The sequence below is a fragment of the Cyclopterus lumpus genome, chromosome 6 (genome assembly GCF_009769545.1).
Source record: "Cyclopterus lumpus isolate fCycLum1 chromosome 6, fCycLum1.pri, whole genome shotgun sequence".
Taxonomy (NCBI): domain Eukaryota; kingdom Metazoa; phylum Chordata; class Actinopteri; order Perciformes; family Cyclopteridae; genus Cyclopterus; species Cyclopterus lumpus.
In genome coordinates, this window is record NC_046971.1 from 300,594 (window position 1) to 316,166 (window position 15,573).

General features: G+C 46.2%; 1 protein-coding gene across 1 annotated transcript in view; it reads right to left on the reverse strand.

Annotated features, from left to right (window-relative positions):
- The window catches only part of LOC117732295 (receptor-type tyrosine-protein phosphatase beta-like), a 62,784-nt gene that overhangs the window by 36,008 nt on the left and 11,203 nt on the right, over positions 1-15,573 (reverse strand). The window contains exons 5-14 of the mRNA XM_034535156.1: positions 12,507-12,806; positions 11,427-11,690; positions 7,968-8,231; positions 6,785-7,054; positions 6,443-6,712; positions 5,982-6,248; positions 3,467-3,730; positions 1,805-2,068; positions 1,100-1,363; positions 101-364 (exon numbers count right to left, since the gene is read on the reverse strand). Coding sequence (XP_034391047.1) covers positions 101-364; positions 1,100-1,363; positions 1,805-2,068; positions 3,467-3,730; positions 5,982-6,248; positions 6,443-6,712; positions 6,785-7,054; positions 7,968-8,231; positions 11,427-11,690; positions 12,507-12,806 — 2,691 coding nt within the window. The remainder of the gene's footprint in view (positions 1-100; positions 365-1,099; positions 1,364-1,804; positions 2,069-3,466; positions 3,731-5,981; positions 6,249-6,442; positions 6,713-6,784; positions 7,055-7,967; positions 8,232-11,426; positions 11,691-12,506; positions 12,807-15,573) is intronic.

The window sequence follows — 15,573 nt, forward strand, 5'->3', positions numbered from 1 at the left end:
AGTGCAGTACTGAGTATTACAGCATAGTACAATATAGTGCAGTGTATTACAGTGCAGTACTGAGTATTACAGCATAGTACAATATAGTACAGTGTATTACCAGTGCGTCCTGTGGCTGTGTTGTTGTTGAGCAGGTCTCCGCTGACGGACTGAACCGTCACACTATACATCTGTCCCGGCTGCAGAGAGCCGAACGTCACCTCGCTGTGGTGTTTGAGGACGAGCCGGACGTCCAGCTGTCTGTCCTGTCTGTACAGAAACACAGAGTATCCGTCCACGTCACCCTGACCGGAAGTCCAGCTCACCTTTAGACTGCTGCTGTCTCCACTGTTACTGATGTGGATGTTTTTCACTTTACTGGGAACTGAGGAGGGAAGAGACAGTTTTCAACCACAGCAGCTTTGTTTGTGTTCTGACTTGCAGGATTAAAAAGCTCTTCATAGTTCTACAATGATTCTTAACGACTGCACAGTTGTGAAGAAGGAGCAGCTGGTTCTAGTAATTCGATTGTGTCCTACAGAAACAAGGAACACAAACAACAGAAACACTGCAACACTGTCCCACTGTATCACAGTCACACTATAATACTGCCACACTGTAACAATGCTACACTATAACACTATAATACTGCCACACTGTAACAATGCTACACTATAACACTATAATACTGCCACACTGTAACAATGCTACACTATAACACTATAATACTGCCACACTATAACACTTTAATACTGCCACACTGTAACAATGCTACACTATAACACTTTAATACTGCCACACTGTAACAATGCTACACTATAACACTTTAATACTGCCACACTGTAACAATGCTACACTATAACACTATAATACTGCCACACTGTAACAATGCTACACTATAACACTTTAATACTGCCACACTGTAACAATGCTACACTATAACACTATAATACTGCCACACTGTAACAATGCTACACTATAACACTTTAATACTGCCACACTGTAACAATGCTACACTATAACACTTTAATACTGCCACACTGTAACAATGCTACACTATAAAATTGCTCAGTATAACTGCCACACTGTTCACGTCTGTCCTCATCACAGGGTGTCTGACCTGTACGGCCTTCGATGAACTGGGCCCTCTGGTTGGGGCCGCTGAAAGTAGAAACAAGAATATTGTAGAGCCGTCCAGGTGTGAGCGATGACAGCACACACTCTCCCACGGCGCTGCCCAGAGTGATCGGAGGAAACACCTTCATGTCGTTGAACAGCAGCTGCACTTCGTAGTGATCAAGGTCCCCCAGGGCAGCAGACCATATCACACGCAGGTCCTCGGTACCCCGTCCAGCAAGAACTAGGGACCGGACTGCAGCTGGAACTGCACAATGGACAGCAGAGAAAGTGTGAGTCTGTCTGTACACAGTTGATCCATTTATGGTAACCAGTTATGGCTTAATTTTCATGGTATTTGATTGCATTGCATTTAATTTTTTTCTCAAACAGGTAATGGTGTCCGTAAACCTCCTAAAGGTCAAATCTGACCTGAGAACAGCGGAGAATGCTGAAGTAAAGCAGTTATAATACCGACATGTTCAGCCCACAAGTGGAGTGTAAAGTGCCGTGAGCGAATTGTTGTTAGCAAGCTCTGTGTTGCTTTGAGCTAAATGCTAAGCGTGGATAACCATGTTCACTATCTTTGTTGGCATGAAAAACATTTGCTTATTAGTACTAAAACTAGTGTACAGCAGAAACTGAGGAGAATGTTTTACGTTAAGTGGTGTTAAGTAGTCTTGTATCAAAGGGGTCAACGGTCACTCACAGGTCCGGCCGTGAGTGGATGCACTGGTTTCGTACTTCCCGCTCCAGGTGCTCACCAGCACCGTGTAGAGTCTGCCGGGCACCAGGCCGGTAAACACACACTCGTTCTGCGTCTTCAGAACCGTCTTGTTCTGCAGGAACATGTTATTGTGTTTGATGAACACCTGGTAGAAGTCAAAGTCTCCAGCGGCTTGACGCCAATACACCTTCAGGTAGTCGTCCCGCGCTGCGTGGGTTGCGGTCGGGTTCTTGACCTGCGACGGCTCTGAGAGTAAAAGGGTTAAACATAAACATACAATTCATAAATCAAAGAAATGAATACATTCAAATGAATACTATTTGTATGTTTAAATCTAAAAAACATTTTAGAAAACATGTTTTTATTGTTGTTGTTAGTTTAAGATCCTTGTGCAGAAGTCTTTTCTGCTCAAACTGTTTACAGCTCAGAATTCAAGGCTGTAAACAGACCTGCAGACAGACCTAGAGTGAACAGGCAGACCTGCAGTCAGCAGACAGAACTGCAGTCAGCAGACAGAACTGCAGTAAGCAGACATACCTGCAGACAGCAGACATACCTGCAGTAAGCAGACATACCTGCAGTAAGCAGACATACCTGCAGTCAGCAGACAGACCTGCAGTCAGCAGACAGACCTGCAGTAAGCAGACATACCTGCAGTAAGCAGACATACCTGCAGTCAGCAGACATACCTGCAGACAGCAGACAGACCTGCAGTAAGCAGACATACCTGCAGTAAGCAGACATACCTGCAGTAAGCAGACATACCTGCAGTCAGCAGACAGACCTGCAGTAAGCAGACATACCTGCAGACAGCAGACATACCTGCAGTCAGCAGACATACCTGCAGTAAGCAGACAGACCTGCAGTCAGCAGACAGACCTGCAGTCAGCAGACATACCTGCAGTCAGCAGACAGACCTGCAGACAGCAGACAGACCTGCAGACAGCAGACAGACTTGCAGTAAGCAGACAGACCTGCAGTCAGCAGACAGACCTGCAGACAGCAGACAGACCTGCAGACAGCAGACAGACCTGCAGTAAGCAGACATACCTGCAGTAAGCAGACATACCTGCAGTCAGCAGACAGACCTGCAGACAGCAGACAGACCTGCAGACAGCAGACAGACCTGCAGTAAGCAGACAGACCTGCAGTCAGCAGACAGACCTGCAGACAGACCTGCAGTAAGCAGACAGACCTGCAGTAAGCAGACATACCTGCAGACAGCAGACATACCTGCAGTAAGCAGACATACCTGCAGTAAGCAGACATACCTGCAGTCAGCAGACAGACCTGCAGTAAGTAGACATACCTGCAGTAAGCAGACAGACCTGCAGTCAGCAGACATACCTGCAGTAAGCAGACAGACCTGCAGTAAGCAGACATACCTGCAGTCAGCAGACATACCTGCAGTAAGCAGACAGACCTGCAGTAAGCAGACATACCTGCAGTCAGCAGACAGACCTGCAGTAAGCAGACATACCTGCAGTCAGCAGACAGACCTGCAGTAAGCAGACATACCTGCAGTCAGCAGACAGACCTGCAGTAAGCAGACAGACCTGCAGTCAGCAGACAGACCTGCAGTAAGCAGACAGACCTGTAGTCAGCAGACAGACCTGCAGTCAGCAGACCCAGTGCGCTACGTACGTGTCCTCTCCTGGATGAAGGTGTGGTTGAGGTGGGGGCCGCTGCGGGAGGCGATGGAGATGTTGTAGAGACGTCCAGACACCAAAGAGTTGAAGACACACTCTGGACTGGATTTAGACACCGAGACGGTGTGAAGCGTCTTGTGGCGGTCGCTCAGCGTCACCAGGTAGCTGTCCACCTCACCTGGAGCCGGACGCCATGACACGCTCAGGAAGTCCAGACGGCCATTGTTACTGACCGTCACCTCGCCCACTGCAGCTGGGGCTGGGGGGAGAGGGGGGGGGGGGCATGAAAACCTGGTCCTCTCACTTTAAAACCAGATATTGATCATTGTTTTTAGAATATTGAAATATGTGAAATGCTCCTTTAAACATATTTAAATTAAACAATAAACAATAAATGCAGACATTTGGAGAACAAACATGAAAAGTAAAACATAATTTATACTCATTCATGGATATTAATTATTTATTAGTTTGATATTCACAGTGACTGAGACAAAAAAACTTTCTTTCATCTTTGTCCTGAAAATGAAATGTTAAATGCTGACACAGAATCAGGAAGTTACAGGTCATCCATGTTTTTATGTCTTTAAGACATGCTTGAAGTTTGGTTGGTCTCCTCTGGTTTGATCGATAGATATAATTGAGTATCATCTGCATAGCAATGAAAGTGTTTCCTGATAATAGATTGGATTAGATTTTACTTTATTCATCACCAGGGGGAAATTACTTGAAGCGGTAGCAACGATTTTTTACAAATATACAATACAATAAAATAAAATAGCAGGGCATATTACATATAATTTAAATAATAATAAAGGAAATGAAAATGTAAAAAATAAAATAAAAATGAAAGTGTATACAATGTATCTAAAGTATAAAGTGACAGCGGTGCAAGGTATATTAATAATGTTGCCCAAAGGAAGCATATATAAGGTAAATAAAATTGGTCCAAGCACAGAACCTTGTGGAACTCCGTGATTAACGTTGGTGGTCATTGAGGCTTCATCGTTTACAAATACAAATTGAGATCAATCTGATAAATAGGATTTAAACCAACTTAGTGCGGTACCTGAAATGCCAATCGACTGATCCAGTCTCTGTAATAGGATGTCATGATCAATGGTGTCGAACGCAGCACTAAGGTCTAACAAGACCAGTACAGAGATGAGTCCTTTATCAGCACTAAGGTCTAACAAGACCAGTACAGAGATGAGTCCTTTATCAGCACCAAGGTCTAACAAGACCAGTACAGAGATGAGTCCTTTATCAGCACTAAGGTCTAACAAGACCAGTACGGAGATGAGTCCTTTATCAGCACTAAGGTCTAACAAGACCAGTACAGAGATGAGTCCTTTATCAGCACCAAGGTCTAACAAGACCAGTACAGAGATGAGTCCTTTATCAGCACTAAGGTCTAATAATACCAGTACGGAGATGAGTCCTTTATCAGCACTAAGGTCTAACAAGACCAGTATGGAGATGAGTCCTTTATCAGCACTAAGGTCTAACAAGACCAGTACAGAGATGAGTCCTTTATCAGCACTAAGGTCTAACAAGACCAGTACAGAGATGAGTCCTTTATCAGCACTAAGGTCTAACAAGACCAGTACAGAGATGAGTCCTCTATCAGCACTAAGGTCTAACAAAATTAAAATACAGTGCTTAAGTGAAATGAGAGCTTCAGTCCCTGTTACAAACAAACAAAGATTCTCTTTTAAATAAAGAAACAAAAACACACACTCACGCTCACACACACACACACACACACTCATTCACGCTCACACACACACACACACACACTCATTCACGCTCACACACACACACACACACTCATTCACGCTCACACACTCACACACACTCATTCACGCTTACACACACACACACACACTCATTCACGCTCACACACTCACACACACTCATACTCATTCACGCTCACACACACACACACACACACACACATTCACGCTCACACACACACACACACACACACACACATTCACGCTCACACACACACACACACACACACTCATTCACGCTCACACACACTCATTCACGCTTACACACACACACACACTCATTCACGCTCACACACTCACACACACTCATACTCATTCACGCTCACACACACACACACACACACACACATTCACGCTCACACACACACACACACACACACACATTCACGCTCACACACACACACACACACACACACTCATTCACGCTCACACACTCACACACACTCATTCACGCTTACACACACACACACACACTCATTCACGCTTACACACTCACACACACTCATACTCATTCACGCTCACACACACACACACACACACACATTCACGCTCACACACACACACACACACACACATTCACGCTCACACACTCACACACACTCATACTCATTCACGCTCACACACACACACACACACACACACATTCACGCTCACACACACACACACACACACACATTCACGCTCACACACTCACACACACTCACACCCTCTCACCCGTGCGTCCCTCGGCTACAGTCTGTCTGGAAGTCTGTCCGGCCCTGACGCTGGTCAGCACCACTCGGTACAGAGCTCCGGGCCTCAGAGTGTGGAAGACGATGCTGGAGGTCTCAGCCGACACACTCTGGTTCTTGATGACACTGCTGTCCTGGACCAGTAGGACCCGATACGAATCCAGGTCTCCAAAGACCCGGTCCCACTGCGTCTGCAGGCTGTCGGTGCTGCCGTGGCTGGAGACCTGCAGCCTGGTGACCGGGGCCGGACCTGAGGACACATGGACACAAAGACACCAGGACACAAGGACATGAGGACACAAGGATACAAGGACACTTTACATCTTGACTCTGTGGTTGGATGCTTGCAGACCACCAGCAGACTATTTTCACTATAAACCAGTAACAAAGTGGAAATGTGTCGTGTGGACCAATGAACCAATGAAGCCAATGAAGCGGACGTACTGGTCCAAGCCGTCACGGAAACCTGACTGCTGGTCAGGTTGCCACTGTTGGTTGTCACGCTGACGGCGTAAAGGCGGGCTGCGGTGAGGGTGTTGAAGGTGCAATCTCTGGACCCCCAGGAGAGGGTTTTCTGATCCACAATGGTGATGGGCTTCGCCTGTCTGAGGAGCACAGTGAAGCCGTCCCATTCTCCGACTGGCGGACTCCAGAAGACACTCAGCGTGGTTTCATCAGCGTGACGGACGAGCAGCTGCTGCACGGGACGAGGGGCTGCAAGACATTATTATTTAATATAAGAATGGAAGAAATAAGAAATAATAAAAGGTGTGAAGGTGAACTCACCCAGTTGCCCCTGGCAGTGAGCCGTGTTACCCAGAAAGCCACTGTGAACCGTGACCTCTGCCCCATAGAGTCGACCCGGCACCAGACCGGGGACGGAGAAGAGGTGAAGTCGGCTTGGTTTACTGACGCTCTGGTTCACCAGGACCACCAAGCCGTCCCTCAGAAGGACACTGTACTTCTCCCAATCTCCTCTGGGGGGCGTCCAGCTGAGCTTCAGGGTGCTGCTGTCACTGAGGGGCGTCATGGAGAGAGACGGCACCGGCTGAGGGACTGAGACACGACAGGGAACTATCGTTAAAACAAAAACTATAGAATGAGACACGACAGGGAACTATCGTTAAAACAAAAACTATAGAATGAGACACGACAGGGAACTATTGTTAAAACAAAAACTATAGAATGAGACGCGACAGGGAACTATTGTTAAAACAAAAACTATAGAATGAGACACGACAGGGAACTATTGTTAAAACAAAAACTATAGAATGAGACACGACAGGGAACTATTGTTAAAACAAAAACTATAGAATGAGACACGACAGGGAACTATTGTTAAAACAAAAACTATAGAATGAGACACGACAGGGAACTATCGTTAAAACAAAAACTATAGAATGAGACACGACAGGGAACTATTGTTAAAACAAAAACTATAGAATGAGACACGACAGGGAACTATCGTTAAAACAAAAACTATAGAATGAGACACAACAGGGAACTATTGTTAAAACAAAAACTATAGAATGAGACACGACAGGGAACTATTGTTAAAACAAAAACTATAGAATGAGACACGACAGGGAACTATTGTTAAAACCAAGACTAAAGACTGAGACATGACGGGGAACCATCTTTGAAACAAAGACAATAGACTGAGACGTGACAGGGAACTATTGTTAAAAAGAAGACTACAGACTGAGACGCGACATGGAACTATCATTAAAACAAAGACAATAGACTGAGACAGGACAAGGGAACTATCGTTCAAACAAAGACGATAGACTGAGACACTCAGGGGAACTATTGTTAAAACAAAGTCTATAGACTGAGACACGACAGGGAACTATCGTTAAAACAAAGATTAAAGACTGAGACACTACAGGGAACTATTGTTAAACAAAGACTATATACTAAGACTTCTGTATAAAAATAAAGATGTCTTTTTGGTTTGTTTAACTTTTACCTGTCCTCCCGCTGGTCCTGGCCATTGAGCTCTGTCCTCCGGCGGTTGTCCTGATACACAGCTGGTAGCTGCGACCAGGGGTCAGACCGCCAAATACCAGTTGGGTAATATTGGGATGTAGACGGCGCTCCTGAGTGGGCAAACCCAAACCCGTCAGAGTCGCCAGGTAGATGTCCATGCCGCCGACAGGTGACACCCAGGAGGCCTGCAGACTGTCAGAGCTGCCGTTGTTGTCCAACCTCAGATCTGAGACCAGTGCTGGGACTGCAAGTGGGGTTTAGATTATATATGCAATGTATCACACCAGGCCTTCAAAATATCGTTAAAACAAATGACTAAAGAACTTTTTAACTGCAGTTATTGGACCTGTGTCCTTGTATTGTATTGTATTTTATATATTGTTGTTGTATTTGTTGCTTTATGGATTCATGAGTCTGGAATAAAAGAAATATATATAATATATATAAAGACTGAGTGACGGACGAGGAACTATCATTAAAACAAAGACTATAGGCTAGAGACTGACACAAGACAGGGAACTATCATAAAACAAACACAAAAGACTAAGAGACAACGGGGAACTATCTTTAAAAGAAAGACTGTAGTTTGAGACACAACGCCGGGGAACTGTCATTAAACCAAAGAGTACAGTCTGAGACACGACAGGGAACTATTGTTAAAACAAAGATTAAAGACTGAGTCACAATGAGGAACTATCATTAAAACAAAGACTATAGACTGAGACACAAACTATTGTTAAAACAATGATTAAAGACTGAGACAAGACGGGGAACTATCGTTAAAACGAAGACTAAAAACTGAGACAAGATGGGGAACTATCATTAAAACAAAGACTATAGGCTGAGACAAGACAGGGAACTATCTTTGAAACAAAGACAATAGACTGAGACAAGACAGGGAACTATCTTTGAAACAAAGACTATAGACTGAGACAAGACAGGGAACTATCTTTGAAACAAAGACTAAAGACTGAGGTCCTGGGACAGGGATGTATGTGTACAGATTGTAAAGCCCTCTGAGGCAAATTCGTAATTTGTGATATTGGTCTATATAAAATAAACTGAATTGAATTGAATTCTGACACGACAAGGAACTATCTTTAAAACAGTCATGACGGTGGCGATTCCTCCTTAACGTGGTGGAGGAGTTTGAGTGGCTTAGTGATCCTGGGAGCTATGTTGTCCGGGGCATCAGCCCCTGGTAGGGTCTCCCAAGGCAAACAGGTCTCGGGGGAGAGCCCAGACTAAGAGCGGTTCAATAAACCCTGATGATAAGCAGCCCACGGACTGAAGCTACCTTGCCCGGACAAGGGAAACCGGGGCACCCTCCCGGAGCCAGACCCAGGAGGGGAGCTCGTCGGCGAGCATCTGGTGGCCGGGCTTTTGCCCATGGGGCCCGGTCGGGCTCAGCCCGAAAAAACATCATGGAGCAGCAGTCACCCTGTGGACCCACCACCCGCAGGGAGAATTATCGGGGTCGGGTGCTATGTAGACCAGGCGGGTGACCTGGGCGGGCCGATCGCTGGCGGCATGGACTAGCTCTAGGGACGTGGAACGTCACCTCACTAGCGGGGAAAGAGCCGGAGCTGGTGCAGGAGGCGGAGCGGTACCAGCTAGATATAGTTGGGCTCACCTCCACGCACAGCATGGGCTCTGGAACCAAGCTCCTGGAGAAGGGTTGGACTTTGTCCTTTTCTGGAGTTGCCCAGGGTGAGAGGCGCCGGGCGGGAGTGGGGATACTCACGAGCCCCCGGCTGAGCGCTGCTGTGTTGGAGTTTTCCCCGGGGAACGAGAGGGTCGCCTCCCTGCGCCTACGGGTTGCGGGGAGTAAGGCTCTGACTGTTGTTTGTGCTTATGCACCGAACAGCATTTCGGAGTATCCGGCCTTCTTGGAGTCGGTGGGAGGGGTCCTGGAAAGGGCGCCGCCTGCCGACTCCATAGTTCTCCTGGGAGACTTCAACGCTCACGTGGGCAATGACAGAGAAACCTGGCGGGGCGTGATTGGGAGGAACGGCTTGCCCGATCTGAACCCGAATGGTGTTTTGTTGTTGTCTGTGCTAGCCACAGTTTGTCCATAACGAACACCATGTTCGAACATAAGGTGGCTCATAAGTGTACCTGGTACCAGAACACCTTAGGCCGGAGATCAATGATCGACTTTGTAATCGTATCATCTGATCTGCGGCCGTATGTCTTGGACACTTGGGTGAAGAGAGGAGCAGTGCTGTCAACTGATCACCACCTGGTGGTGAGTTGGATCAGATGGCGGGGGACTCGGCTAGAAAGACTTGGCAAGCCCAAACGTGTAGTGAGGGTGAACTGGGAACGTCTGGCAGAGGATCCTGTCACGGACATCTAGGCGCAGCCAGGGGGCGGAGAGGATCCGGTTCGGGAGTCTCGGGATCGCCTCTCTGCTGTTCGCGGATGATGTGGTCCTGTTTGCCTCCTCGAACCGTGACCTCCAGCATTCACTGGGGTGTTTTGCAGCCGACTGCGAAGCGGCAGGGATGAGAGTTAGCCCCTCCAAATCTGAGGCCATGGTGCTCTGCCGGAAACCGGCGGATTGCTCCCTCCAGGTGGGGGCAAACTGCCTACCCCAAGCGAAGGAGTTCAAGTATCTCGGGGTCTTGTTCACGAGTGAGGGTAAGGTGGAGCGGGAGATCGACAGGCGGATCGGTGCGGCTGCAGCAGTAAAACAGGCGCTGTACCGGTCCGTCTTGGTGAAGAGGGAGCTGAGCCGGAAGGCAAAGCTCTCCATTTACTGGTTGGTCTACGTTCCAACCCTCACCTATGGTCACGAACTCTGGGTCGTGACCGAAAGAACGAGATCTTGGATACAAGCGGCCGAAATGAGCTTCCTCCGTAGGGTGGCCGGGCTCAGCCTTAGAGATAGGGTAAGGAGCTCGGACATCAGGGGGGAGCTTGGAGTCGAGTCGCTGCTCCTTCGTGTCGAAAGGAGTCAGCTGAAGTGATTCGGGCATCTAGTCAGGATGCCTCCTGGACGCCTCCCATTAGAGGTTTTCCGGGCACGTCCAACTGGTAGGAGGCCCCGGGGAAGACCGAGGACACGCTGGAGGGATTATATCTCCCGGCTGGCCTTGGAACGCCTCGGGATCCCCCAGAATGAGCTGGAAAGTGTTGCGGGTGAGAGGGAAGCCTGGGTCGGCCTGCTGAACCTGCTGCCACCGCGACCCGACCCCGGATAAGCGGGTGATAATGGATGGATGGATGGATGACGGATTACTATCATTAAACCAAAGTCTACAGACTGAGACACAAATGCAAACTATCGTTAAAACAAAGACTCCAGACTGAGACTCGACAGGGACCTATCAATAAAACAAAGACTATAGACTGAGACATCTGTATAAAACTAAGTATAAAGATGTGTTCATGTAGCGTTTAACTTCTACCTGTCCAGTCATCCCATAATATCTACCTGTGACCGCCTGTTTGGAGGTGCGGCTTTTCAGGCCGAAAGCCTCTGTTTCCACGGTGACGGCATATAGGGTGCCGGGTCGCAGCCCGTCCAGCTCAGTGGAGGTTTCGGTGTTCGGCAGAGAGATGTTCTTCCACAGAACCCGGTCCGGATCCGTCAGCAGAACCCTGAAGAGCTCAGTTCGGCCCGGACCGCTCCGCCAGGACACACGGAGCTTGTCTGAGGACAAAGATGCCACCTGGAGATTGTGGACAGTCGATGGTGCTGGAGGACAAAGACAGGTGGTTTATGTCTGGAGGACAGAGACAGTTGGTTAGTGTCTAGTCACCACATTTAAGAGTAGACTTAAGACTTTCCTCTTTAATAGTGCTTATAGTTAGGGCTGAATCAGGTTTGCCCTGGTCCAGCCCCTTGATATGCTGCTATAGGCTTATAGGCTGCTGGGGGATGTTTTAGGATACACTGAGCACCTCTCTCCTCTTCTCTCTCTCCTTATGGATGAATTTACATCTCTCCATTGCACCTTATTAACTCTGCTTCCTCCCCGGAGTCGTTGTGACTTCACGTCTCATAGGGTCCATTGGACCTGGAGGTGTCTGATGCTGGTGAGCCGGCCTCCCATTGGCCCTGCTGATGCCCCGCCCCCCCTCCTCTCTACCTCCTTCTGTTTCATGGATTGGAGTTCCATTCATACATTGTCATATTCATGTAATGTGTTTATGTAACTCTGTAACTCTGTTCATCTGGTCACATGACATCTATTCTTCTGTCCATCCGGGGAGAGGGATCCTCCTCTGTTGCTCTCCTGAAGGTTTCTTCCCTTTTTTCCCTGTCAAAGGTTATTTTTGGGGAGTTTTTCCTGATCCGATGTGAGGTCCTGGGACGGGGATGTCGTATGTGTACAGATTGTAAAGCCCTCTGAGGCAAATTCGAAAAAATTGTGATATTGGGCTATACAAAATAAACTGAATTGAATTAAAAAGATGACAGAGACAGGTGGTTAGTGTCTGTCAAAATAAAAGGTGTCATGTGGTCCCCCCTGAAGGACCACAGGAGTCTGAGTGTCCAGGTTTGTCTCACCTGTTGAGGCCCTCCTGTGGACAGGTGGGGCGGTCTTGTTCCCGGCTGAAGCCACTACGCTGACGATGTATGTAGTCCCGGGGACCAAAGAGCTGAAACCAGACCGGGGGATTGCTGAGTCCATGATTCTGGTCCTAAATGTGGTTCCGGAACTGGAGTCCTCCAGAGTCACGTCATACCAGTCCACGTGACCTGCAGAACGAGACCAGGATACCTGCAGACCCGGAGAACCACTGTGGCCTGCAGACTGGTTTTGAGCCTGGTCCAGCTGGACCACCAGCCTAGCCGGACCGACCGGGTCTGAGACAAGACAGAAGGGCGGGGGGTCATTTTATATGTGTATACATACAGATATATATATATAAAAATAAATACATAATATAAATAACACTATATATATATATATATACATAATATATATATACATATATATGTATATATATACAGTATGTATGTATATGTGTGTGTGTGTGTGTGTGTGTGTGTGTGTGAAGGTTGAAAGAAGTTTTCCTGGAGCTGAACAGGAAGAAGAATAAGAGACGGGGGGCAGGATAAAGAGTAAGACCCACGACACTGAACTGTGACCTGCTGTTCATAATGTTTCCTCCCTGGGGACACTCTGCGTCCTGCTGCCTAACAATGTCTAACTCTAGAAACTGACCTGCAACTTCCTGATGTTAAACTCAGACAAAACTGAAGTTATTTTACTGGCCCTGAACACCTCAGAGATCAATTATCTGGTGATGTGGTTTCTGTAGATGGCATTGCCCTGGCATCCAACACCACTGTAAAGAATCTCTAGTTATCTTTGACTGAGACTTGTCCTTATAGTTAGGGCTGAATCAGGTTTGCCCTGGTCCAGCCCCTTGATATGCTGCTATAGGCTTATAGGCTGCTGGGGGATATTTTAGGATACACTGAGCACCTATCTCCTCTTCTCTCTCTACTTATGGATGAATTTACATCTCTCCATTGCACCTTATTAACTCTGCTTCCTCCCCGGAGTCGTTGTGACTTCACGTCTCATAGGGTCCATTGGACCTGGCGGTGTCTGATGCCTCCTGCCTCGGCCCGGCTGATGCGGCATGGCCATGGCCCCTGCTGATGCCCCGCCCCCCTCCTCTCTACCTCCTTCTGTTTCATGGATTGGAGTTCCATTCATACATTGTCATATTCATGTAATGTGTTTATGTAACTCTGTAACTCTGTTCATCTGGTCACATGACATCTATTCTTCTGTCCATCCGGGGAGAGGGATCCTCCTCTGTTGCTCTCCTGAAGGTTTCTTCCCTTTTTTCCCTGTCAAAGGTTATTTTTGGGGAGTTTTTCCTGATCCGATGTGAGGTCAAAGGTCAGGGATGTCGTATGTGTACAGATTGTAAAGCCCTCTGAGGATAATTTGTAATTTGTGATATTGGGCTATACAAAATAAACTGAATTGAATTGAAAAACAATGTCCAACTCTAGAAACTAATAATGTCCAACTCTAGAAATCAACAATATCCAATTCTAAAGACTAACAATGTCCAACTCTAGAAACTAACAATGTCCAATTCTAGAAAGTAACATTGTCCAACCCTAGAAACTAATAATGTCCAACTCTAGAAATCAACAATATCCAATTCTAGAAACTAACAATGTCCAACTCAAGAAACCAACAACGTCCAACTCTAGAAACTAACAATGTCCAACTCTAGAAACTAACAATATCCAACACTAGAAACTAACAATGTCCAACTCTAGAAACCAACAACGTCCAACACTAGAAACTAACAATGTCCAACCCTAGAAACTAATAATGTCCAACCCTAGAAACTAATAATGTCCAACCCTAGAAACTAAAAATGTCCAACTCTAGAAATCAACAATATCCAATTCTAGAAACTAACAATGTCCAACTCTAGAAACCAACAACGTCCAACACTAGAAACTAACAATGTCCAACCCTAGAAACTAACAATGTCCAACCCTAGAAACTAATAATGTCCAACCCTAGAAACTAATAATGTCCAACTCTAGAAATCAACAATATCCAATTCTAGAAACTAACAATGTCCAACTCTAGAAACCAACAACGTCCAACCCTAGAAACTAACAATGTCCAACCCTAGAAACTAACAATGTCCAACACTAGAAACTAACAATGTCCAACTCTAGAAACTAACAATGTCCAACTCTAGAAACCAACAACGTCCAACCCTAGAAACTAACAATGTCCAACCCTAGAAACTAACAATGTCCAACACTAGAAACTAACAATGTCCAACACTAGAAACTAACAATGTCCAACTCTAGAAACTAACAATGTCCAACTCTAGAAATCAACAATATCCAATTCTAGAAACTAACAATGTCCAACTCTAGAAACCAACAACGTCCAACACTAGAAACTAACAATGTCCAACCCTAAAAACTAACAATGTCCAACCCTAGAAACTAATAATGTCCAACCCTAGAAACTAATAATGTCCAACTCTAGAAATCAACAATATCCAATTCTAGAAACTAACAATGTCCAACTCTAGAAACCAACAACGTCCAACCCTAGAAACTAACAATGTCCAACCCTAGAAACTAACAATGTCCAACACTAGAAACTAACAATGTCCAACTCTAGAAACTAACAATGTCCAACTCTAGAAACCAACAACGTCCAACCCTAGAAACTAACAATGTCCAACCCTAGAAACTAACAATGTCCAACACTAGAAACTAACAATGTCCAACACTAGAAACTAACAATGTCCAACTCTAGAAACTAACAATGTCCAACCCTAGAAACTAACAATGTCCAACACTAGAAACTAACAATGTCCAACACTAGAAACCAACAACGTCCAACACTAGAAACTAACAATGTCCAACCCTAGAAACTAATAATGTCCAACCCTAGAAACTAATAATGTCCAACCCTAGAAACTAAAAATGTCCAACTCTAGAAATCAACAATATCCAATTCTAGAAACTAACAATGTCCAACTCTAGAAACCAACAACGTCCAACCCTAGAAACTAACAATGTCCAACCCTAGAAACTAACAATGTCCAACCCTAGAAACTAACAATGT